Source organism: Tympanuchus pallidicinctus, unplaced genomic scaffold, assembly GCF_026119805.1.
Source record: "Tympanuchus pallidicinctus isolate F22 unplaced genomic scaffold, pur_lepc_1.0 scaffold30, whole genome shotgun sequence".
NCBI classification, from domain to species: Eukaryota; Metazoa; Chordata; class Aves; order Galliformes; family Phasianidae; genus Tympanuchus; species Tympanuchus pallidicinctus.
Window position 1 is genome coordinate 1,460,633 of NW_026294748.1, and position 25,073 is coordinate 1,485,705.

Genomic DNA, 25,073 nt, shown 5'->3' on the forward strand with positions numbered 1-25,073 from the left:
TCCAAATATTATAAGCATAAATGATCAAATAAATAATTAGTAAGCTACTCATTTAAGCTTTGCATACAAGAATGCAAGGAAATCCTTAACTTCCAGTAAAACTGCTAGACTGAGCATGTTTCTTTTGGGGAAAACAGAAAAAAGTCACCCCAGGCAGAGTTGAAAATAGATTTCTTTCACCAGGATAAGAGCAGGATGCTGACTGCAGAGCACAAACAGCTTTTTCCAAATGGCATCAATACAGCCCTACACTTTTTCCACTGGGCAGTTTACATCTCTTTGCTGGGCAGTGGATTAATTTAGGAGCACTCATTACGAGCTGGCTTGATACTGCATTGAGAGCCTACAGAAGGACTGAGGTATTGGTGAGAGCAGTGTTCTAGCCTTTTGTGCGCTCGCTGGAAGTGGTCGCAAACAAACTGACAGCAGGATAAGTGTTACTGATTCTGTTTGGAAACGTTGTTCATTTCAGAGGTTTATGGTGACCAAAGACCCCATGGATGCACCAAGTGTCGCCGTGGAGACCCCAGCCCCTTTCATAGGGTTACAGAATGGTTGGATTTGTAAGGGACCCTTGGAGATCCCCTAGTCCAACCCCCTGCAATGGATGGGGACACGTACAGCTTCATGGCACGTGCCCACCCCTCGTGCTTTGCACAGCACAGAAAACAAAAGTCAGCACGACGCTAATGGCAAACGGCACTCTCTGAAATATTTCTTCCTAATGAAAACGTCCTAGCAAAGCAGTATTTGAACATTTGTTAAAGAACACGTTTGTGGCTGGGTTTGTTTAATACCAGCTGCCCGTGGTGCCGCAGTGGGAGATGCTGTAAAGTGGCTTGGTGCTGTGCTGAGTGCCTCTGTGCATTTGGATGGGGCCCGTGCTGCCCTGCCCCGTGCTGCCAGCAGCTCCCTGCCCTGGGAGGAGCCCCTGGCTGCTGGCCCTGCTCTGCTCTGCTCATCCAGCTGCACAAACACAGCGTGCAACCCCCACCCCATGCCCTGACCCCATGCCTGCCCTTCGTCTGGTTCTGCCAGAGGAAATTGGCTCTTACTTGGTTCTGCCTTTGTACACAACCAGATCTTCATTTCTATTATGAAAAGCAATCCCCAGGGCCCTGCCTTGCTCAGAACCCCTGCGTCTGCTGTTGCTGTTCACCCACCACCACTGCACATGACGCCAAGCACGCTGGCTCTTCCAGCAGAGCAGCTCCTGCTCCTTGACCTATAGCAGAACTCTTGGCCTGGTCATACCCGGAGAGTGCCATTAAAATTGCTTCTGCTTTAAGTGCTGTCAGGTCTGGGAGAGTGGCTTCTCCTTGTTTCCAACTTGGAAACAGAGGGCGTGCAGCATTAAAAGCTACTGTTTTGGGGAACACGTGGTGCAATGCTGTGTTACACGTGGAAAAGGAGCAGAGCTGCTGGTTTGTGCTGTGCATACCTGCCTGCTGCTAGGCTGCTCCATTCCAGAGATTTTGTTCCCTATTGGCAGGTTTGGTGGGATGCACGCCATGCAGACCCCTATCCAGGTTACACTGCCTTTTTGCAGGCAGCCCCGCTGGCTTTCAGACGTCAGTATTTCAGCTTTGTCTTGTGGCTGCTGTTCAAAGGACAAAAATAGGGTGGCCAAAAATCCGGATGCAGCAGATCACACTGACAGTCACATCAGGGCAGCTCTGCCTCTCAGGGCAGGAAGCCACCATTTATTGCTAATGCCAGGACGAGGCTCCAAGTGGATGTCCTCGAAGCACAGCCACGCTCTTCCCCAGCCCTTCAGACAGAATTGAAAAGGCTTTCATGTTCTGCGGGGGTGGAGAGCACAATTTGTGGTGACCTGTCTCTGGCTGGTATTTGAAAGGTCACTTTGAGTACGATGCTATCTGAGCCCATTGATTTAAAAAAAAAAAAAAAAAAAAAAGAAAAAAAAAAAAGCCCCAGCCCTGTACAGGAGGGGAAAGCGGGGGAGAGGAAGTGAAAATAGAACCGGCCACGGCCATTGTTTAAAACCAACAAAGAGGCACTGAAGGGCTCTGTGCGCTGCCAGTAGCCGAGGCCAAGCGGGCAGCCAGGCTGCTCCGTGCAGCAGTGTGTGGGGATTTGGGGGTCTGCAGCTCCCTCCTGCTGTTGGGGGGCACACAGCCACTCCCTGGCACAGATGTCACTGTTTGAATCCCCACTGCATGACAGCAATCTGAAAGGGAGATAGGCGCTGGTAGGGTGAAATTGGATGAGCCTGGTGAATGCTGTGCGTCCTTGAGATGCGGTGCAGTGAACCCATGAGCAGTGAATTGCTCCCAGGGTGCTCCGGTTTCATGAACTTGTAGAGTGGCTTAGCTTGGAAGAGGTCATAAAGATGCAGTTGCAACCCTTTTGCTAAGGAGAGGTGTGCATAGTCCCACTGAAGGTGCGAGGATGTGCACGGCCAGCTGAGCACAACTTGCAGGGTTTGCTGTCGATAGTGGAGGAGATGCAAGTTGAGATCCTACACACTGCAAGGTAACCTGAAATGGGCCTCACCCCACTACCACAAATGGATCGTTACCTTGAAAGCAGCCGGGGCCAGGGAAGTGCCCCGAAGAGCTCAGCCAACTGTCAGATGTTTTGTGAGCATTAGTGAATAATAAGGAGAAAGTGCAGCGTTAGCCCTGCATCCATGCAGTTATCTGTCATATAACAAGGGAACTATTGGCACATTGTCATGTTTCAAACATTGCTAATCAATGTCTCGTAGAAAAATAATCACCCCCAAATGCACCCAGTGCTGTATAGATGGAGCCTCGCAGAGGACAGGGACAGCTGCCCCATGCCTGCAAGGATGGCAGGGATTCTGGTCCTCAACCTGAGCCTTTGGTGCATGCAGAACATGCATAACTGCAATTTTTAGAAGTGTAGCAGAGGACCATACTGCAAATTCGTAGCTACTGCCATGTGGAAGGGGTCAGTCTGTTACGTGCAACTTGGTTGCATCCCAGGAAGGATCTCTTTATTCAGGGTGTAGGTGAGGAGATGTCCTTTCCCTGTGAGCATCGTGGTGTTCAAAGCGGTGGGCACAGTTGCACTGAATAAATTGTTTTTTATCAGATCCATGGTCCCTGCACAGGGAACAAAGGGACGCGCTGAGGGGAGTAATGGTGGGTCATAGAATCACTGAGGTTGGGAAAGACCTCTAGGATCATCCAGTCCAATCGTCCCCCTACCAATACTGCCCACTGATCGCATCCCTCAGTGCCACCTCCCCAGTGTTCCTGAACACCTCCAGGGATGGTGACCCTACCACCCCCCTGGGCAGCTGTGCCAATGACTGCTTTTTTGGCAAAGGAGTTTTTCCTAATATCCAACCTGAAACTCCCCTGGTGCAAATTAAGGCCATTCCTTCTCATCTTGTGGTCATGGGAAGGGAAAGTTTCAGTGACAGAGACCCAGATTCAGTTTGTTGTATTGTCTTACCTTCGTGTGGGACTGGATAAATTAATCTCCAGCTCAGTGCCCTGTCTGCAAATAGGGATAATAGCATCTCAGAGATGCTCTGTGGGTGGTAAATGCATATGAGAGACACAGGATGCTCTAATGCTACCATCTTGGGAACAGTTTGAGTGCAGTAGATGGGAGAAGCCTAGCAACTGCTACCTCATTCACCTCTCATAATTAATTGCAACACGCAGTGGCAGACATTTCAGTAGTTGGGAAGGGAAAGGGAAAGACTGAAACTTGTAGCTAGATTTCTGCAGTAAGGAGGGAAAAAAGAAATTTGGCACTGCTTAGAAGTGCAGAAAGGATGCAAGGGGAAGACAGGAGGGAGGGCACAGCACCTGAGTGATTGGAAGGACAGTCAACAGAGTGCAGAGGGGATGCTTTTAGGGAGCTCACACTGGTAGGTATTTGGGGAAGAGGGATTTTCTTATCGATGTAGCAGGAGAGAGACCAAAAGGAGCTTTGCCAGTCAGTGGTGGGAACTTTCTGCTTTGGGGCATGGACTCAAAGGGGCAGTGGGATGTATTAGAATGGCAACATTCTGCATTGGCAAAAAAGGATTCAGCATAATCACTTCCAAGCTTTGGATATAAGCATGAAGGCAAGTTAAGGCACGGATTATAAAAGTGATGGATCTAAAGAAAAAGAAGAGTTTCGAAGGGTTGAAATTTACTGCCAAGTCTGGCCCAGAAATGACCCTCTTTCTCCTCCTTTGAATTTTTTCATCTTGTGCAGAAAAAAAAATAAAAATGCATCTGGTCAGCTTGACAAGTGGAAACTGTAGCTTTGTCATTAATGTGCAATGCTGAAACAATGATGTATGGCTGGCGATAGATCATGTTGGGTTTCCGGAGAGCAGGGAAGAGTAAGGCATGCGACTAATTCATGATGCATGAACGCATTGATCTTCCTGGCTCTGAAAATACAATGTAATGAACCCCCGCTAACACATCATTTTTATGCCACTGCACCTCACTAATATCTAATGATTTCACCTTGCTCTGAGATAAAACATAATTGTATGGGAGTTCCAGCTTTGTTCTTCAATATCTGAGCAGAGGTAACGAATTATGTTTTGCTCTGTAGCTGTCGGCAAGTTGGGACAAGCTTGCAAAAAACTCACAATTATTGGGCTAAGATGCATGGTTGGAGCACTGCGTGTGTGTGACACTGTGCATATATATGTGTGGGATATGAGGAAAGTGCTTCTGAAAGAGTGGTCAGGTGCTGGAATGGGCTGCCCAGGGGGGTGGTGGATCATTGCCTCTGGAGGTGTTCAGGAAACATTTAGGGGTCGTACTGAGGGATGTGGTTTAGCAGGGGGATACTGGGGGATGGTTGGACTGGGTGGTCTTGGAGGTGTTTTCCAACCGTGGTGACTGTATGATTCTTTGTGGGTGTTTGGATATACACATCTGCAGGTGTCCAGGCTTGGAGATCTCCGGATCTCATCCACCCAACTGGAGCTCAGAAAATGGCACTCACTTAGGGACAGAGGCTGCCCCTGCAAACATGATATTTGCAGCACGTGATAAACCAGCTGGTGGTTTGAGAGCACAGCAATCACTGTTTCCAAAGTCCACAATCCTTTTGAAGACCAACCTGCTGCAATTTACCTTCATAGACCTCTCACCAGACAGCTTCTTCCCTGGCCAGACAGAGCACTTTTCTTAAGAAAACAGATTTATGCTCCTTTTGATAATTTTAAGGGCCAGCACACTCCTATGCTGTTTGTACTTCACCTCGACAAAGCTGCACACCAGGATTTTTTCCTGCTTGCCATTGTCCATAAGCAGACTCTCTCTCTCTTCCAAGTCATCCTAATGCTTGCAGTCTGCACAAATGCTGACGATAAACATTTGCTTTGGGCTCCAATCAGCTGGACGCGAGCGCTGCTTCTCAGCACCTGTTGCGTTCCCCATTGCGCTGAGTGCTTTGGGAGGTGTGGGCAGAGGGAAGGACATGGGGAGAGGAGCAGCACTGGGCTGGTCATCCTGTCCATGTAGTGACTGGGAGCTCTTTGGGGGCAAGTAGGCAGAAAACTCCTCTTTGTGGTACATCATCTGCTGCTGTTGGGATCCTGGCCCTGACTGTGGCTTTTAAGCACTCTCGCAGCACAAAAACGGAGCAAGAGCGGTAAATGTGAGTTGAAGGTGAAGATGCTTGTGGATTCTTCAAAGGAAAACCCTACTGTTGCAAAATAAGCCAATGAAAGTCTAACCATTCTTGACAGTGAAAGCTGAAGTAACGTTGTACCTAATTTGAAATTCCCTCCAGGCTAAGAAAGACTTTTCCTTTCATGTGTGATGTCTGTGTCCCTTCTGGGAGCCCTTTCCTCAGTGCCATGGTTGGTTACACGTGGTGTTGACAGATGATTAAGACATGAAGCCTCTCAAATCAGAGGAACAGTCAAAGCTTTGCATTGTGTGCTCAGGTGTTTACCCACAACCATTTTAATCATTTCAGGCTGACTTTGAGGTTCTGGGCTTGCTGCCTCTTGCATCTTACATTGTCCATAGCAAACAAGATGCTGGAGGGAACAACACACCTCAGTTGAGCGAGCAGGATACAGGAGGAGAGAATTGCCAACAGTGTAGCTGGAGTGGATGATCTTACTGGATTTGCTGGTTTCCAGCCTCTACGATACTCTGATGGCACATCAGTTTCGGGAAGTGCTGCTCCTGCTCTGCCTCTGCACGTTTGCAGTGTTGCCATAACAAAAGCAGGCAGCATAGCCCAGCAGGCTGTGCTCCAACACTGCGTCGCCCCATCCAGGTTTTGGGGTATCGGGGTGGGGCAGCCAACACCCAGCAGGAATCTCACCGCAGAGCAGATGCAGCTTTGGATGTGATCAAAGGGGCTTCATCTGCAGCTGCACGTAACAAAATCCCAGCCCTGGCAGTGCCAGACAGACCCGCGCCTCCCACCAGCACTTATTTTGATGGCTTCCTTTTGTCCCCGTCCCCACAATCTCTACGTCTTGACTTTTGCAGGCACTTTCCTCCTATAAGCATATTAAACGTATTTAAAAAACACTTAGATGCTAATGTGAAACCTGAAAAGAGGATGTCAAACGCAAGAGACATGATGTCTCTGTAGAAGGATTTGACCCCGGTAATCTAATTTGCTTTACATTTCAAATGATACTTCATTCTCTTATTAAAAGGCTCTGTGTCATTGGCTCATAAAGATTACAATTTCTCGTCTCCCAATTGTAATAAATCCAATTCAAGCACCCTCTTGATTTGAAATTTGTCACAACAACATGTGGAGGGCACAGTTCCTGAGTTTTATGGCGAGGGTGCATTAGACTCATCTGCAGAGAAGATGACGCAAGACTATAAAGCAATTTGCCCCTCTATCTCTATTGTATCCATGTTTTTTTTATAAAAAATGTCTAAATTATAGCTTATTCCCTATTATCCCACTGTAAAAAGGTTAGAGCGGCGGGGGAGCCAGACTGACTGGATATTTTGTGCTTCATTGTTACACCGGGGAATCATCTGGCTTCTTTAAAACCATCTCAAAACATTTCATCTTACTTCAGCAGGCTTGGGAGCTCAACCTTCCCTCTTATAATTATTGGAGATGATAGAAAACCGATCAGTGCTTTGTGCACGCGTCGGGTTGGGCACTCAGTAATGCAGTCACAGCGGATGATGCATGGCTGCTTGCTGCTGTGCTGCTGGCCAGAGCCAGGCACGTCTCCACGTGGGCAGCAATCAGGTGTTGGCACAGAGCTCTGTGTTTGCACTGCAGGAGCATCCAGGTGCTGGGTTTGCTCGGTGCTGTGCATCAAGGGTTGGTTTTCTTTTTGTCTGCCTCCATCGTGTTTGTTTTCGGTGACAGCGGGGCGTGCTGAGCTCTGACTGAGGAGTTTTTGTTGCAGATGATGTCTGTTGGAAAACCTGTACGTTTCAGCAAAGCTTGGTGGGGATGGGGCGCAGATCCCAGCCCCACAGCTGGATGTGAACCTGGCACTCGGAGAGCTGCAGGGCCCCTGGGATCAGCTCTCCTACTTTGCCATCCTTCCTCTGATCTGCGCTCAGTTTTTCCTATGGTGTGCAACAGCTGCCCTGGGCTGCCGCTTCATTTCCTGCCTGTATCCATCAGCGACAGGGCGATCTGCGGCGGACAGCAGATCCCTGCAATGAAAGCCACGGTGCACCCTTCCAGCCTCTCACTGGGGTGCCAAAGCAATTGTAAATTCATGAAAATAGAGCAGCCTGCCCTCGCTAACCCCTTCTTTGATGGCAGTCCCACAGAGCAGCAACAGCTGCGTGCAGGGCAGGGCGATGGCACGCTGCAGGAGCCATTCGTGTTGCTCCAAGCACAGGACAGCAGCAGAGCAATGGAGCTGACAGCTGAATGGCTGCTCATCATCCACTGGTGGCATAACATGCAGCTTTTGGACAGCCTGATGTAAACAGATGCAAGAGACTTTGCTCAGAGAGAACTTTCCCACTTTCAGTAGCTGTTGCTCCTCAGGGTTTTGGGTGTTTTCTTTCTTTTTTTTTTTTGTTTTTTTCTTTTTTTGGTGTTGTTTTCTTTTTTCACAAAGGTTTGAGCCAAGCAAAAAAAAAAAAAAAAACTCCCATCGGTCTGGCTTTTTTATTAAAAGATGAAAAGGAGGAGTTCATAGGAGGCAGCATTAAGTCACGGTCCGTAGCAATCTAAGGTATTCGCTGGCTGGGGACTCTCTCTGTTTATTTCAAATACCCCTTTATCATTTTGTTGAAAGAGCGGTGTTCTCTGTAAAGCTCTGCCAATTGAAAAAAGAATCAGATAATGAAGACTGATGCTGCACTGATGACAGTCCTTCAGATCCTCAATAGGATTTCTCCAAAATCAAAAGCCTTTTTTGGCTTTTTTTTTTTTTTTCTTTTTTTTTTTTCCGTTTTGTTTTATTGTCACACTTGTGGCTTAAAAAAAAATAATTAAATTTCATCTTCCAGGCCTGGAAATGAAAATGAAAATTTAAAAACAGGCCCCCCACGCGCAGGATAGAGACAAAGCAAATGCAAATATGCAGTAGGTGTTGAAGAAAAAGTTGTCCATTATACATGAAAATATCTTATTTACAGTGGGGGCCAAGCAAACGGGCTTCACAATGACTGTATTATTGCTCCCAGCGAGTGTGAGAGGACTTTGTGTGCTCACAGTGTTTGTCACCAGGGAATTAAAGTCAGCACATGATACAGCTGTATAAATGATGCTTTCCTTGATTGGGTTGGCGCTGGTGGTTTCTGAACCATGTTGAAATGTGCCTTCTTTTCAATGTAGAGACATATGTAGGCTGCCCAGAAACAGGCAGGGAGTGCATGCTACTGCAGTGACTACATGTTGGCAGAAGTGGTGCTGCTGTTCCCTTCCCTGCAATAAGGCAAGGCTCTCCAGCCCACCCACAAACATTGCATGGGGCCACGTTGGCTGCTGCTGAGATGCTGTGAGTGCTGGGGTGGCAGAATCATGGAATCGTAGGGGCTGGAGGGGACCCCTGGAGACCATTGAGTCCAACCCTGGCTAAAGCAGGGGGGTTGGACTCGATGATCTCTGGAGGTCCCTTCCAACCCCTACAATTCTGTGATTCTGTGATTCTGTGTAAAGCAGGGAACCTACAATAGGTCACACAGGTCTTGAGTATCTCCAGAGAAGGAAGTTTCCCTATCTCTCCGTTCCAGTGCTCCATCACTCTGACAGTAAAGATGCTCTTTGTGTTCATATGGAACTCCCTGTGTTCCAGTTTCTGCCCGTTGCCTCGTATCCTGTTGCTGCACACCAGCAAAAAAAGCCCAGCCCCAATGACTTGACTCCCTGTGATATCTACAAACAGTGCTGAGATGCCCTCTCAGCCCTCTCTCCCTCAGACTGAATCCCAGGGCTCTCAGCCTTCCCTCACACAGGAGATGCTCCAGGCCCTTCGTCATCTTTGTGGCCCTCTGCTGCACTCATTCTAGGAGATCTCTGTCTTTGGACTGGGGAGCCCAGAACTGGACACAGGGCTCCAGATGTGGCCTCAAAGATGCAGAGCACAGGGGAGGATCACCTTCCTCGCCATGCTGGCCACACTCTTTAAAGCACTCTAGGGTACCATTGTCCTTCTTGGCCTCCAGGGCACACTGCTGCTCATGACCAACCTGTTGGCCACCAGGACACCCAGATCCTTCTCTGCAGAGCTCCTCTCCAGCAGGTCAGCTCCCAACCTATACTGACCCATGCAGTAATTCCTCCCCACATGCAGGACCCTACACTTGCCTTCATTGAACCTCCCCAGGTTCCTCTCCAGTCGTTCCAGGCTTTGCTGAATGCCAGCACAGCCATCTGGTGTTGCACTGTTTGTGTTTCCCCAGTGGTGATGGCAAGCAGTGGTCCAGCTTTGTCTTTTAGTTTTTGCACCCCCAAAAGTTCTGAACCAATCTATCGTTCATCATAATGGACACCAGATAAATCAAATATAGTGGGAGATGTTTGTACCGTAACAAAAGCGCTGAGTTTATATAAGGAGAGTGCAGAGCAAAGGATAACTTTGTCACAGTGTATGGAAGAGCAGAAATTAAGCTTTGCATTTCTTCCTATCCTCAAGCATAGCACGCAGTTCCTCGGATGGGACAGGTGAAGGGAGATGTGGGGAGGCCCCAGCAGGGAGCTCAGCCAAGGAAGCACGCAGCACTTCCTTCCGAGGAGCCGCTAAATCCGAAATGCTATAACTTGATTATTCCTTCCCTGGATTCCTTTTGACAAACTCCTAAATTCTCAAAGAGGTACACAGGATTTAGCCCCATGCCGGCTTTAATGTGAATTGTGTCGCTAAAATTCCATGCAGTTCTTTGAACATTTCAGAGCCGGCGCTTTTCACAAGATCGACAACTGTTTTATTTCTCTTGACAGAATATATGGAGTGAACAAACACTGCCATTTGTAGAGAAATCTTTTTGGTCTCTCAGTCTCTATAGCACCTTTAATCTGAGACTCAAAGAGCTGTGTAAGAATGGAAAGTCCCACAGTACCTGCAGAAGTTAAACACATTGTGCATTATCTCTGTTTTCTAGAGCAGAAAACTTGGGCTTTTTTAGGTTATCTTTTCCCTTCTTAGATTCATACAGTAAGTGACTGGCAAAGTGAGAGGACGAGATGGAAAGTCATTTTGGTCAGGGAGGGATCTTGGTTCCTCAGCCTGTGTCAAACCAAATAACTGGTCATGGTGGTGACATCTCACCTGAGATGGGCGTAATTAACACCAGGTTCTTGGGTTGGAAACCAGGTGAAGTTGCACCCTCTAGCCCAATTCCCAGCAGGAGCCACAGAGGGTTGGCAGTGACTTGCATAGGAACTGGTTCCATCTTCAGCCTAATGGCTGGAAGCAATTTCTGTCATCCAGCAGTCACCCAGCAGCTCTTGCCACCAGCTGTCACCTAAGTCCCTCAAAATGTATTGCCCAGTGTTGGCTCCAAAGCTTTTCTCATAAGCAAGTAACATACAGGTAACATACAGCTGAAGTTTCTGGTTCTCTCCATTCCTGTTTGGTTCGGTTTTTGTTTTGGCTCTGTATGGAAACGGTTGAGTCTTTGCCTGAACCACTGCTTGAGCACCTGGGGAAAGGACTGGGTCAGCCCTGAGAGCACAGGTGAAGGCAATTCATGACTGAGAGGGATGGAGCCTGGCTTTGACTTCATTTAAGGGCTGACTGCCACTGGGGAAAGACCTTTGGGTGGAGATCCCTCCCTTGTAGAGTCCTGTCTGTGGGCCTAGATCTTCAGAGCCAGGTGAGCACTGTTCCTTTGTAACACCATTCCATTTGCAACAGCCCCATTGCTGTTAGGCTCCTGCGTTGCTTTTCCACCATGTTCATCTTTCTGACTGTAACAGGCTCTTTCTCTAGGACTACATACCGCAGATTGCAATTGCCATTTTTATTTCTCTTCTTGACTCAAAAACTGAATTAACAAAACAATTGATTATCAGTTTTAACATGCAAAAACACCATCTGGTCTTTGAGATGTGCAGAGCAACGAGTCTGAAGGATTGCCACAAGTGGCCCACAAAAGGTTTCTGCGTGAAATTCCTGCTGTTTGTAGCCCCTGTGGAGCAGATCCAAGGTTGGAAAATGCCATCTCTCACGTGTGTCTCTACATCTTCAGTTTGGGGCCTGTCTCCCATTGCTCGGGGGCTGTGGGAATGGATGCTGGGTGCTTTTCCCCACTGCCAGGCATTGCTGAGGACTCTGAGGGCCACCAAGGGCACAGCCTGAGCACAGCCCCGCTCCCAGAGCAGGAGCAGAGTGGTTTTTCCATCACTCTGTGCCTCCTGGCTGCTTCCCCTGAGAGCTGGGTCACCGCGAGTCTCAGCAATGAGTGGCTGCTTGTCAGTGGGATGTGTCACTTTGGGAGCAACCTTGTCATGTAATGCCAACAATTATATCAGCTACAGTTGTGGGTCAGGTCAGCCTTCATCAGACCTTTCTCTCCCCTCCCCTTCCCCTGCTCCTGCCACGCTCCCCTCCGAGCCAGCCGCTGTCTCAGCCTGCCTATAACTTGAGCCATCGCTGATTTAATACAGCTTTCAATCACTGCCAATGGGGCTCACGCTTCAATATCATAACTGCTAAACACACTGTGACAAATAATCTGAGGCTAAGCTTCCCGGACAGAGGAAATCACTTTCCTCTTGAAATTAAAGTTGATGCATAATGGAATGCAATAAGACGTTTCCAGCAGGAACACAGCCAGGCTTAGAACCTCCCAAAGTCCCCTTCAATCTGCACAGGATACAGGAGTCATTTCCTAGAGTTCAGGACTCACAATTGGCATTCTGCAATCTCCTGGTCATTTAGCAGCAGATAATCTGTCAGGGTTTGTTTTAGCTGTTGTGATATTGATATTTATTATGCAAATTGTGTTTCTTACTGCTGATTGTTCCGCGTCCTATGAATACTTAAATTACTATAAACCTTTTTACTTAATACGGGTTGTCTTCCCATTTGGTGTTTGAGCAGCAGTAGGTCACAGCTCACAATACTGTACAAAACAGTCGGAAACGTGTAATTAAAAATAGACAAATGGGATAATCTGGTGCCTAATGACACAGAGGCAAAGGCAGCCGCTCCGCAGTCTCTCAAGCCCAAGTTGTTTACCAGCACTAAAGTCCTTTGGAGAGGAGGGAATTTAGCACCGTGGCCCAAGATAAACCGGGGATAAATTTGGCTTAGTTACATAATCGTGATGAGCGCGGTGGGCTGGAAGCGTGCATCTGTGCCACTGCTGGGGCAGGAAGGAAGAAGCCCTTTGCTGTGCCTATAGGGCGAAATGTTCCAGGGATGGATGGGGCTGCAGCATATGGGGCACAGAGAGGTGTGCGTTATTTCCCCACGTGTGAAACTGGGCTGGGAGCCACGGGGAGGGGGGAAGAGCTCTGCCACCTGCACTGCGACTCGACGTTGGCCCTGAGCGCTTCCAATCTGGGGCTCGGAGGAGGATGGGACGATGAGGTTAAGCTGACGCCTCACCTGCCTCAGGCTCACGTGGGATTACCTAATTAATAATGTCAGAGGTACTGACGTCCGTGCGGGGCCGGGATGCTGCTGGTTGGGGTGAGCTCTCAGATGAGCGCTGCTCACTGGTCCCATGCCCCGCTCCCCATTTATCAAGGCGGAGAGAACAACTCTCCTGGCTCGGTGCGGTTTAAAAAGAAGCGAGAAGGGCCGTTCATCGACTCGATGTAAATAGAACTGCTCCAAATCCCTCCGCAGCCCCGCTCCCGCTCCGCTGCTGGCGGCCGCCGCCCGGCTCCGCACCGCCCCCAGCGGCCGCGTTCTGCGAGGGGGGGGCGGGCGGCTGGAGCGCCGTGCGGAGCTGCGGGGAGGTGCCGCGCTTAGAGCCGCCCTCCATTAAAATCCATCCCGGCGGCGGCCGCTTCTCTCCCAGCCATCTTCCCCGGCCCGTCCCGCCGCATCCCGCGCGGCGCCGAGCGCTGGGCGGGGCTCCGGAGTAAGCGGGCGTGGTTTCGCTCAAGCCCCGCCCCCCCGGCGCCGTGACGTCGCGCATCTCATTATCGCGGCGCGCGGTCGCTAGGTGCCGGCGCGGCGGGCAGAGCGAAGCAGGTGCCGGAGATGGCGGCTCGCGCCCAGCACAGCGGCCCCGCGGCCAACGGCGGCGGCGCTCCGGCTCTCCTCCCGCTGCTCCTCCTGCTCCTCTCCGCCGCCGCCATCATCCCTAGAGGTACGGCGCTGCCCGGCCCCGCCCGTAGGGGGCGCCTCGCGGCTTTCGGGGTGGGAGCGGGGAGTGCCGCGGGGTCGGCGGAGCGGTGCGTGCCGGGTCGCGGTTTCCATGGCAGCGGTCGCTCGTGTGTTCGTATGTCCGTGTGTCGGCGTGGCTTCGAGACGAGCGGTGCCCCGCCGCCGGACCTGTTGGCAGCCGAGTGCAACTTCCGAGCGCTTCTATGGAAGCTTCCATGGCTTCTCGTGGGAGAAGCGCGTGGTGCTGCTTGGGGGGAGGGGGGAGATCGACGGGAGGGAGCGGAACGGGATGGAATGGATGCGGAGGGATGGAGCGGGGGGGGGCTCAGGGGTGATTGCTGGCGGGTGGGAGCCCGGCGGTGCGCTCCGTGCCGCTCTGTGCCGCCCGCTATTGTTGCATCGCCCTGCACTGAGCCGAACAGCCGCAGGAGGGACCGCCAGCCGCGTCTGATGGCTTTGATAGAATATCCCTCGTTAATGCCACTTTATATTTGCAGTGTGTCACTGGAGACGCACAAGGCTTCCTTTAGCGGCTCGTGCGACGAGAGGAGCTCGCGTTGTTGGCCCTGCAAGTTTGGGAGGAACAAGAGGGCCATTGAGCAATCTGTTGAATTTCGCCGATACCGAAAGGGGGGGGAAGAAAGGAGCGGGCAGCTCTGGTGAACAAAGAGCTTTATTCATGCGTGTGTCGTGCACGCTTCACCCCGTCCTCCCCAGTGTCTGTCCGGGTGTGATTCGAGGCTGTCCCGTTCGGTGCATCCCTGCGCTGCCGTCGCTGTGCTCAGAACGGGAACAGCCAGCGACAATCATCACTTTTCTTCCTCAATGCTCCGCTCCTTTCGCTTTCGGGAGCGCTGACGGGGTCTCCGAACCCCACTGAGGGCGGTTGGGAGCTGTGGCACAGAGCTGACATCGCTGTCACTGCTTCTGGTTGGGAGCTGGGGGGACACTCATACGGTCGCAGCACATCCAGGTGCCGCTGTCCCCAGCGCTGCCTGAGCGGCTCTTAAGGCGTTTTGTGTTCAGGTGGTTTCTTCCCCATTCGCGTTCCTTCCAGCTCACCGCGGAGCGCATCTGCGACCCGGGGAGCTCCCTGCAGCCTGAATTACAGCACAGCCCCGTTGCAGGCGGGCTGTGCTCGTTCTTTGTTTTGCTGTCTGGCTCCCCGCTCCTTCACTTGTGTTCCAATTCATTTTGAAGGTTTGCTTTTAACTAAAGGCTCAGGTGCTGCTCTGGTAGCATCCTCCTGTTATCTGCAGCTCTGGTAAGGGCTGTAATAACCCCGGTGAGACTATTTGAAGTGGTGCCAAGCTGGGAAGGAACAAATGCAGGGTGTGATGCTGCAGTTACGGTGCCGGTGCCTGACCTGTACTCTTGGTGTTGTCTGATAGTGAGAAGCATCACCCGGTGTGAACTGAGATGGCGGTGCTGTGGGTACAATACAACTCCCTTGCGATTTGAGTGCTCAAATCCTGCAAGCCTCGCTTTAATGTGTTTTAAACAAAACTTCCTTAACACTAACGCCTTCTTTGTTGTGGATTTTTTTTTTTTTTTTTCTTGTTTCCTTCTATTCCCCCTTTCTATGGTTACCCTCGGTGGCAATGAGTGCCGGGCAGTGATTGCGGTCCTGGTCCCGCAGGGTCTGCCTGTGCTGCAGTCAGTAAGCCCAGCTGTAAGTGGGGCTGATGGGGATGGCGGTGAGCAGTGCTGGGGCTCTGATTAAGCTAGGAACGGGATGAATCTCTGTGTTTCTGTGGCACTTTTTTTTTTTGTGTGTGTGTGTGTGTGTGTGTGTATGTGTGTCTTATCTTGATGCTTTACACTTAATTAAACTTCATAACGCCCCTGTGAAGTGGGAAGAGAGCTGAAGAGTGATTTCGGCTGATGCTGGGATGGAACAGTGCTAGGGTGGAACGCAGTGGTGCATGATGACACCACACAGCAGCTGAGGAAGAGAACTTCCCAGGAGGAGCTGCGGGAAGGAGAGGAGTGGGGTGCTGGCATCGTGCTGAAGCCAGCCGTGGTGACGGATGGATGCACGGACGTGTCCAAGGACAAGGAGCGTCCCAGCTGTATGCTGGGGTATCTGCCAGAACCATGTGCAGTAGGCCAGAGAAAGAACCTCGGATGCAGTGGGGGATCCCGTGAGGTTGTGCTGAACTGAATTCCTTTGGAAATACAGGGTGGATGTGTGAGTGAGCAGGACAAGCCTTCCGATCTGCAGCGGTTTCGCTGAGACTTGGCTGGGCTGTGCCTTGGAAAACACACCGACGTTCTGGTTGTGTTCTGCATGGAATGCAAACACTTGGGGAATATGGCAAGGAAGAGGCTGGTAAATAAAGTAATCCATCTGGATTGCAGCTTGGGCTCATTTGTCTTGCATGTAGGCAGTTGGGCACAGGTTGATAAGCGCGGCAATCTGGCTGGGGAGCCCCTGCCAAGGAGCTCCTGTGGTTCCCAGCGATGGGAGGAGGAGAGGCAGCTCTGCCCGGAGCCGGGGCAGCTCTCTGCTCCTTCAGCTCAATGGCAACGGCTGGGTTGGGCTCTGCTGGTCGTTGCAGTGTGCTGGGTTACACCTGAGGTCAGAAGGAGCCGCTTTCCTCCTGCAGACACCCGCCTTTATCAGGTGCTGTTTGTTGATGTTGCTTTGCTGATTGCTTTGTTTGCGTTCCGGGCTGTTTCTGCTGGGTGTGTAAGGAAGGCTCTGTAAGTGTCTGCTCTGTAACCCCACGTATGTCGGGGCCAAGGGTTTGCTCTGGGCTTTACGTGCTCCTGATGAGGGGTTTGCTTAAAAACATACTTTACAAAATACCTTTCTGATATTACCTTTGGGCACATTTTTTGAGGCTGTTTAGTGCTAGCTTGGCTAGGGGTTATTATCATAGTTTTAGAAAGGAGTTTAAAAATTTGTATTATTATTTTTTTTTAAATCAGTACTCTTTTCTTGAATGCAGGAGCTCTGTATATCCAAAAGATGCATTTGCTGTGCACGGTTCAGGGATTTTTAGCAGCCTTCAGAAGCTTTACAAGTAACACAAGCTGTAAGTCTGCAGCCCGCTGCAGCTGGAGCCCAGCCAGGAGGTAAATACTTCTGCATAGGAGTTGCAGAGCTGGACGTGTAGTCTGTGTCTTTGCTGAGAAATGGGATGTGTGCAGAGAGTTGTGTTGGTTTCTCTGGGGAATACTGTCTGCTCCTCTGTAGTGGTGTGTGCAACCACGAGCATTAAATAAAGAGACTCTGTTTGGAAACCTGTAATGAAGGAGAGACCCTCGCTGGAATGCTGTAATTAGGAGTGGTATGTACTTGTTTAAGTTTCATCAATCACTTTGCTGGCGATGTAATTGCATGCTGCAGCTAGCAGCTGCTGTTGTGGGTAATGGGAGCTCCACCGCCGAACTCTTTGAAGCAGTCCAGCGTGGAAGCTTTGGTGTACTCAGCTTCCAGGCAGTGCAGGAGGCTATTTCTGCATGTGTGGCAGGCAGTGCTGAAGAAAAATACCACGAGGCTTCCATCAAAAATGCAGTAATGGAAATAGGGGTGTTTTACTGCAGGGCACGATGCTCCTGGCTGGGCTCCACGGCCATCCCTGGCTGTGCATCTAAGTGCTCCATGCCTCCATACCTGCAAGTGCAGGAGCCCTGAGTGCAAGCTGTGGAAATGCCCAGAGAGGTGATGGATGCTGCATCCCTGCAGACAGCCAAGGTCAGGCTGGACGGGGCTGTGAGCACTGCTGAGCTGTGGGTGTCCCTGTGCGCTGCAGGGAGCGGCACCAGGCGGCCTTTGAGGGTCCCCTCCAACCCAAACCATTCCGTGATTCTTTGTAGCCTGGCTCTTCTCATCCATGCCTGCATGTGAGCAGTATCTACCTACTTTCTCTCAATCTCTTTTTTTTTTTTTTCCAGAGTAATATGTTTTTTTTTCTCCTTCTTTGCGTGTTTGTTGTTGAATGTGTTGTTTTTCCTGTTAAATTGTGCATCAGGCTGTCCTACATCTTTTTAGGTTGATGAAGTTAGATAGCAGGGAGCCGTGCTGTATTGTGCTGTGTGGGATTCCTGGAAATGTGACTTTGGGTTTGCTCTCATTCACCATTCCATGTCTATTACCCCCAGTGATACCAGCACCTTCATGGCAGCGATTCTTTCACTGTGTTCTGTGTGTGCACTCAGAGGCTTCTCTGTTCTGCTTCAGGCACCTGACTGGGCTGTGCTCAGAGCTTTTAATTGCAGATTAATTAGCGTATTTCTAACAACAGATTCAGGTTGGAATTGATTATGCTCATCTGTAGTTCAAAAACTTGAGTGGTAACACCTGACCCTACTGAATTCTCAAGGTGGAGCTCTGAGAACAATTGAGACCCCATTAAGATGGCGGTATATAGGATAACAATGATATTTAAGCACATCTCTGCTCCGAAATATTAAACCTCTGAGGGCTGTAGCTTAACTGAAATGTCTCTTTAGTTGTGCTTCTTTCAGATATGTGTTTGGAAGTAATGGTGTTTGGAATTTGCCCTCTGCCAGGACCAGGGGAAGTGCTTGCTCCAAATGATGGGTGTCACTGCCCGATTCTCCACTAAAACAGCAGAAATCCAAAACTGGTGCTGCATTTTTTGGTCTCCTGGCTAAGCAGTGGATGCTTGACAGCAAGAAATGATGTTAAACGCTTTGCTCAAATGGCTTCTTCTGAAGAGGATTGGGTGCTGATTGCCTTACGTGACAGTGAGCATCCCTTTCTGGAGTACACACAGCACCCTGAAAATGAGGGCAGTCTGAAAAATGCTTTTGCTCATTGCATTGAGCTGTGGTACGGGGTGGAGCTGCTGGAGTGCACAGGCAGGGAGTGGGGCTGGGGATGTGCAGGGAGCTGGGATGCTCCTCCAGTTACAGCTCCCAGGTATACAGAGCGCTGGGCTCAGGTTATGGCTGGGAAGGAACCTCTTTAATCTGGCCGTGTCCTTTCTCAGCAGTGTTTGCAAGCGGCTGGATCTGATTTATAATCTCTTCAAAGGTCTGCCTGCAGAATGGGAGCGTTATTGTGTTCCCTGAGCTATCAGCCAGCGGCACAAGCTGATCTCCTCCCAGGTGGACTGGAGTGGCTTTCTTCTTCATACAAGATGTACTTCAGCACTAATCCAAAATGTGACGGCTTGGACCTTGGATATGTCAAAACCTGGTGCAGAGACACAGTGCTGGAGGTGGATGGGATCTCATTATGGGGCCACAGCTCTTAAGTGTGTGGTTGGAGTGCCATCACCGCAGTGCTGCAGGGAATGGGCACAGAGAATCATTGAATCGTTAAGGTTGGAAAAGGCCTCTAGGACCACTAAATCCAGCCACCAACCCATCCCAACCAACCCACATCCCCAAATGCCACGTCCTGCTCCTGTTGCCTGCAGTGTGTGCCTCCCTGGGAGCATGACAAGGAGGAAAGAAATGTCAGGCAGCAAAGTGATGCTCCCCTCCTCCCCTGCCCACCCCCCATTCAGTGATAGAAATACGACTCTGAGTCTGCAGCATCAAAAGGGAGATCAGAGTAATCGGATCAAGCACGAGAAACTGCTTGTTGCTGCTTTTCTGTTTACAGACAAGGCTGCCTGGCAGCTTCCCTCTAAGTACACCTGAAATATTAGTGACGTTCATCTTGAGAGCTGGGGTTACAGCTCAGGAAGGCTCAACAGAAAGTAGGCTGGGAGGAAAACTTTCTGCATGAATTTTGAGTATTACGTGTAAACAGAACTGGTGCACTGATATGGAGGAGCATCTGTTGCATGAGCACACAGGACCAAGACAAACACTCTGTATTGCTTGGTGCTGTTGGGTTATGTGTTTGGTTATACAATTCTGTAGGTTTTATTACAATGAATTCCTAAAATATTCTCACTGAGGTGAGTAGCTGTCACTTGGTAGGTACTTATTTATTTATTTTAAATTTGCTTCCTAAGTTGTTCAGTGTATTTGGTTCTATGGTTCTGACTTGGGCTACCCATTCCTTGCCTCTTTGCCATCCTTGTCTGCGTGAGCTATTGAGGAATTGGGTTGTGAAGATAGAAAACGTGAGGAGGAGCAGAGGAGCTCTGCAAGTGGCCCCTCCTGCTTCCCTGGCTGGTAGGTGATGCTCTCGTTAGATGAATTTGTGCCCAAGTGCTGTTTGTTCATTGCTAGGGGGTAACCTCGTTCCACTGTTGGGGCAGTGCATGATGCCATTCTCACCATCATTCCCTAATGCCTGCCTCTTGGAGCAGGGTGGGAGGCAGCTCGTGAGCACCAAAGCCATCCCCAGGTGGGCAGCAATGACTGCTGGTGTTGGGGAGAGCTCTGGAACATGGCTGGGGATTCGCCTGTGTCATGTGAAGTGCTTCTGTGGTGACAGTGGGAATCTAGGTCAGCTTAACAGCAACTCCAGCTCTCTAGGCAGATTAGTTCTTTTTTTTTTTTTTACCACCCTAGTTTCTTACCATGCTGTGCGGAGTCCATAGAAACTACGCCCAGTTCCTTAGCACATATTAACCAACGGGGGGTCAGATTAAAGTGATGTACAGAAAGGTTTTGATTTGCAGTTGAGCAGTGGGTGTAGTTGGGTTGTGATGGGGCATCCTGCTGAGCTCCTGGTGTTTCCTTAGCTCTTCTGCAAACCAAAAGGCTGTGTGCTGAGTGCGGGAGGTGCTGGGCTCCTCTTGGATGCAGGACCTGAGGATGGTGCTGGGTGCAGGGCAGCAGGACGGTGGGTTTGGCACAGCTCTGCATCTGTGTGCCAGTGCCCATATTGCTATCGTGTGCTCCCACGTTGCTGCTGGTTCTGACATGGAGCTGCTCCTATGGTGAGGGCAGAACTCATTGAGCTTGTCCCAGGTTTGTGGTTATGGCTGAAGCATGGGTGCATGGGAAGATTCTTATGGGCGTGTGAAAATGTCGAGTGTCGCTTCTCCTCCGTCACTTGAATTTTGCACTTCTGAACTTCATTTTCCAACAGTTAACTACTGTTCAAATTAAGACTTCCTCTGTGTCACTTAGAGCATGTAACCATGACCTTATGCACATGGCCGTTTGCTGCCACACTGCAGTTAAGCACCTTTCCTCCTCCTCCTTGCTCAGCTTCTGCTCCGAAAGAGCCATTATTCATTAACCTTGTAGGCAGAGCTGCTGGAGATGCCTCCCACCCCGAGGCTGTGGGGCTCTGTCCACTTTAATGGCCTTCTGTTCGATTTAAAGGTCTTACACTCTTAATCGTGCCATATAATCTTTAGCAGAATGCACGCATTGAGTCAACTCTTCCTGAATCCATACCTGCCAGTGGCTGCTGCTTCGGCGTGTGAAGTGTAGTTTCATCTTTTCTTTTTGGTAAAAGCAAGGATTAAAGTGAGATAGATAGGAGATTAACACTGTTCCCTTCGGACATCTTCAGGGGAAAATGGAGAAAATTGTAGACAAGAAATAAAGAAAATACTTGGAGGCAAATCATTTCTTGCTATATAGCAGTATATAGAGCTGTGTAAACAGAGGGTTTATAGCAAACCCAATGATGTAGGTCTTTAAATCTCTCTGGGAGAATTTTGAGTATGTGTTTATGTGACTCCACCATCGAGGCTTTTTTGTAAATTGGGTCCTCAGTTTTCAAGTATGTTAACACAACGCCGGGTGTGTAGAATGCAGAGGCAAAGGTGTGTGTGGTGTGTTAGATATCACTGTCATTTTGTCTTTTTCGGGGGGCAGATTTTCATTTTTCAGCTTCGTGTTGAAGTTGGATCATAGAATTGCAGGGGATGGAAGGGACCTCAAAAGATCATCGAGCCCAATGGCCCTGGTAAAACAGGTGCCCTACAATAGGTGGGATGGTCTGTGGATCTCACTGCTGGTCATGACTGTGGAAGAGGGCTTTAGTAAGAGCTCCTCACAAATATAATTTAAGTGTTTAGTGTAGAATTGCTTTATTGCCTTACAAGATTAAGATGTCCTGTGGGCTGCGCACTTGTGGACGTTTGCAATTCGCTTTGTCTTCCCCCATGCCAGCTCTTCTCCACCTACATCACACCTCCAAAATCTGACTTCTTTGGTTTAGTAACATGGCCAAAGCAGGGATAGAGAGCAGAAATCGGTGGCTGAAGGTGATTGGGATGAGTTACCATCTTGAGTCCCAGATTGTTAGGAACTCCTGGAATTAACCCTCAGCACAACAAGACAGCATTGGTGGGACAGGGTTGTGCGTCTGAGACATTTTGGAATCGTAGAATGTCTTTAGCTTGGAAGGGAGCTCAACAGTCATCAGGTTCCATCCCCCTGCCACAGGCAAAAGTAGAGTTAAGGAGCGTTGTTGTGTTTTGTATGGATTGTATGGATTGTCTAAGTATGTTTTCAGGGTTGTTTTCTTCCTTCCCCTTCTGGTTTTTAAGGCAGGAGCCATAGGATCTTTGCAAAGGTTTGGCTGCTGATGCAGATGTTGAAAGAACTTCAAAACAAGCCAAAATTGCCCATTGCACCAATTCCCTGCACGTGAGCACAAGTCTACAAGACTTGAAGAGCTCAAAGAAACCTGTGGTCCATGCAAATCGCCAAGGAATTAACAGCTAATAGCACTTGTATGGGCTCAATGGGCAAAGAGGCAGCTTATTTTTTTTTTTTTAATGAATTGCAGCAGCGCTGAGGAGTTAAACCTGCTCTCTGCAGCAAGCTTCAAATGGAGTGTAATCTTTGGGGCTTTGCTACTCCGTGTTGTGTTCCACTGTGAAATGACTGTGGCTTGGTTTCTTCTCAAGGACTCTGTTATGAGCCTGAAGGGCGTTGGGATGAGCACATGCATCTGCTCTAGTGGTACAGGCTGAAAAATCCATGTCACGTTGTCCCATCCTCCTCTTTGTTGCGTAGAAATCCTTCTGCAAAAGAGGGAGTGACTTGAATCACCCCGCAGTAAATAAATAGGCATTAGGAAGCTATTTTAAGCTTGGTCATCTGCCGCTCTGTCTGGGGAGAGCCGAGCAGCCCGACCTACAGAGCTGGCTGTCTGCATTAATAGCTATGGGAGGAGTTCTGTGCTGGGGCAATCCAAAACAATATTAAAGTTCTAATAGCTCGGTGCTTTTGTTGTGCCAAAAAAAAAAAAAAAAAAAAAAGAGAGAAATCAAATTACTTAAAGAATAACCTTTCCTGGCTCAGCTGATTTTATAAATGCCTCGGAAGTATTTTGCCTAAACCTCTGTAAAAGTTGTTTGAGTGAACTGGCTGCTGAAAAATTCTTGTCAGTTTAATAAGCGTAATGAAACGGTAAGTCCTTGTGGGGAAAAAAATAAAATGGGCCTCTGAAATTGGTATCTTTTCATTTTAAATTGGTTCCTAGGGTTTGTAAGAAATTCAAAGGCAGGTGGAGAATGAACAGCTTTGGGTAGGTGTTGGAGCAACGCGTTCCTGTTTTTTTGGAGGGGAATATGTGGATGGTGTGGAATGGGAGCTGAGCTCTGAGAAGGGCTGCACGGAAATCACTGCTGCCTGGCAGAAGTATTTGTGGGTGTTCTCGGGGCAGCTGCTGATTTCTCCTCTGCACAGACTTCAGCAGCGGCACCTTCCTGTATCACTGCTATGCTCGCTCTTCTCTCTCCCTGCCATCCGTTTGTTTGGACAATCAGCATGCAGAAGAAGGCTGACTCGTATTTACATGATTTAGTTGTAAATACGGTAAGTGTTGATAGATATTGTTGTCAGAAGCGCTTACGGCTCCCGGCCTCATTACTGCATTTCTCCCGTGCAGCTCCGTGCATGCGAGCAGCATCCCAAGGGAAGAGCATGAAATGAGCTGTGGCTGTCACGTAGGAACTCCTAGGTGTGGCTGTGTTGTGCTGAGCTGCTGGGGAGGTATTGTTTGGCTGTAATAAAGAAGAAATACAAGGTGATTTTTTTTCTTCTTTTTTTGTGGGAACAGATGCCATTATGTGGAAGAACTGTTTGGGGAGGATGTGCATAGAAAACATCTGTAACACTACATTGAGGGCTTGGTGTGAGTGGTGTTCATTCAACAGGGGTTGAAGGTTGGAAGATTGAGGTTGGATATCTGGGGGAAGTTCTTTGCTATGAGAGTGGTGAGGTGCTGGAACAGCTGCCCAGAGAGGCTGTGGATGCCCCGTCCATCCCTGGAGGTGTTCAAGGCCAGGTTGGATGGGGCCCTGGGCAGCCTGGGCTGCTGTGAAATGTGGAGGTTGGTTTGATGGCCTGCATGTGGCAGGGGGTTGGAGATCCGTGATCCTTGAGGTCCCTTCCAACCCAAGCCATTCTGTGATTAAATGCTTTATTTGCCTGTAGTTCCTTTTTAGCTGACCAATACGCTCTGCCTGAAGCACTGTTGTTTAATAGCATTCCTTCCAGGATCCCCACCTGTGGGGTCAGGAAAAAGGGGAGAAGAAGGAATCTTGAGTACTTAGTATGGGCAGTGTAAGCTTTGCAGAGTCACAGATCCAGATGGATTACATGAGGAACTTGACATCTTGTTTAAAAACAAATCATTCATTATGTAGCGATGAATAATCAAGCATTACAGTTTCATCTCTGGAGGTTCCTTTTTTTGGTTGGAATTTTGATAGTTCAGTAATTAAAAGCTGAAAGCTATTACACTGTCTCCATGTTGATCAATTGGTAATTAAAAAGTTGATGATAGATATGGTATTTCATGGGACTGGTTTGTTACGATCAGATTTCCTTAGTGTGTTTTGGAAATTGTCATTTAACTTAGCACTTAAGCGTTTTTCAATATTCATGGACTATTTTATTTGAATGTTATAAATGCCGTTAAATTATCAAAATTTGCATACAGTAATTTGAGATTCTAATGGATCGCATGATTTTAATATGATCTGAAAGGTTGGTTTTCTCTCCGTCTATAGAAACGCCTTTCAAGCCTGTGTAAATACTCTTCCTCTGGATGCTCTGTAATTATTTGGCTGTTGTATCATTAATTTGCTGCGGCAGATTGCTGTGGCTGGTTTAATCAGCCTGAATTGAAGGCAAGCACTTAAGTGTGCCTGAGGTGTGACCCTTGTCCTGGGACTTGCTCCATGCAAGCGTGCCCAACGTGTGCTTGCAGGGGCTGCAGATGCACCGGGCTCACTGTGTGCACATGGAGGTGATGCTCAGGGCAGGCTTTTGCCTTCTGCTTCTGTAGCATGAAGGCATCAATCTTCCCCCAGGAGAGGCTGCTGCAGATTGCTTGTTTGCAATTGCGGCGTTAAACGAAGAGGTCTGGAAGGATCTTTAGGCTATCAAAATACTGCTTTATTTAAATTGGAGGATTTTGTCCAATTGATTTTCAAAGGGACAAGTAATAGTGGTAAGTAGCACACTTAAAAAGCACAGTGCTGCGCTGCAGTATCCATATCTTGGGTACCATAGGGCA

The 25,073-nt window shown here is 49.1% G+C and overlaps 2 protein-coding genes across 7 annotated transcripts in view; one reads left to right on the plus strand and one right to left on the minus strand.

Annotated features, from left to right (window-relative positions):
* APOC3 (apolipoprotein C3) overlaps positions 1-25,073 on the minus strand; it is a 298,571-nt gene that overhangs the window by 260,942 nt on the left and 12,556 nt on the right. The gene's annotated exons all lie outside the window — the stretch shown is intronic.
* The window catches only part of CADM1 (cell adhesion molecule 1), a 158,448-nt gene continuing 146,888 nt past the window's right edge, over positions 13,514-25,073 (plus strand). For 3 of the 6 annotated variants that reach the window (XM_052697458.1, XM_052697459.1, XM_052697461.1), the window contains exon 1: positions 13,515-13,685. In XM_052697458.1, coding sequence (XP_052553418.1) covers positions 13,577-13,685 — 109 coding nt within the window. In that variant the 5' untranslated portion in view covers positions 13,515-13,576. Of the gene's footprint in view, positions 13,686-25,073 lie in introns of all 6 variants that reach the window. The other 3 variants (XM_052697456.1, XM_052697457.1, XM_052697460.1) reach the window with 2 other exon arrangements.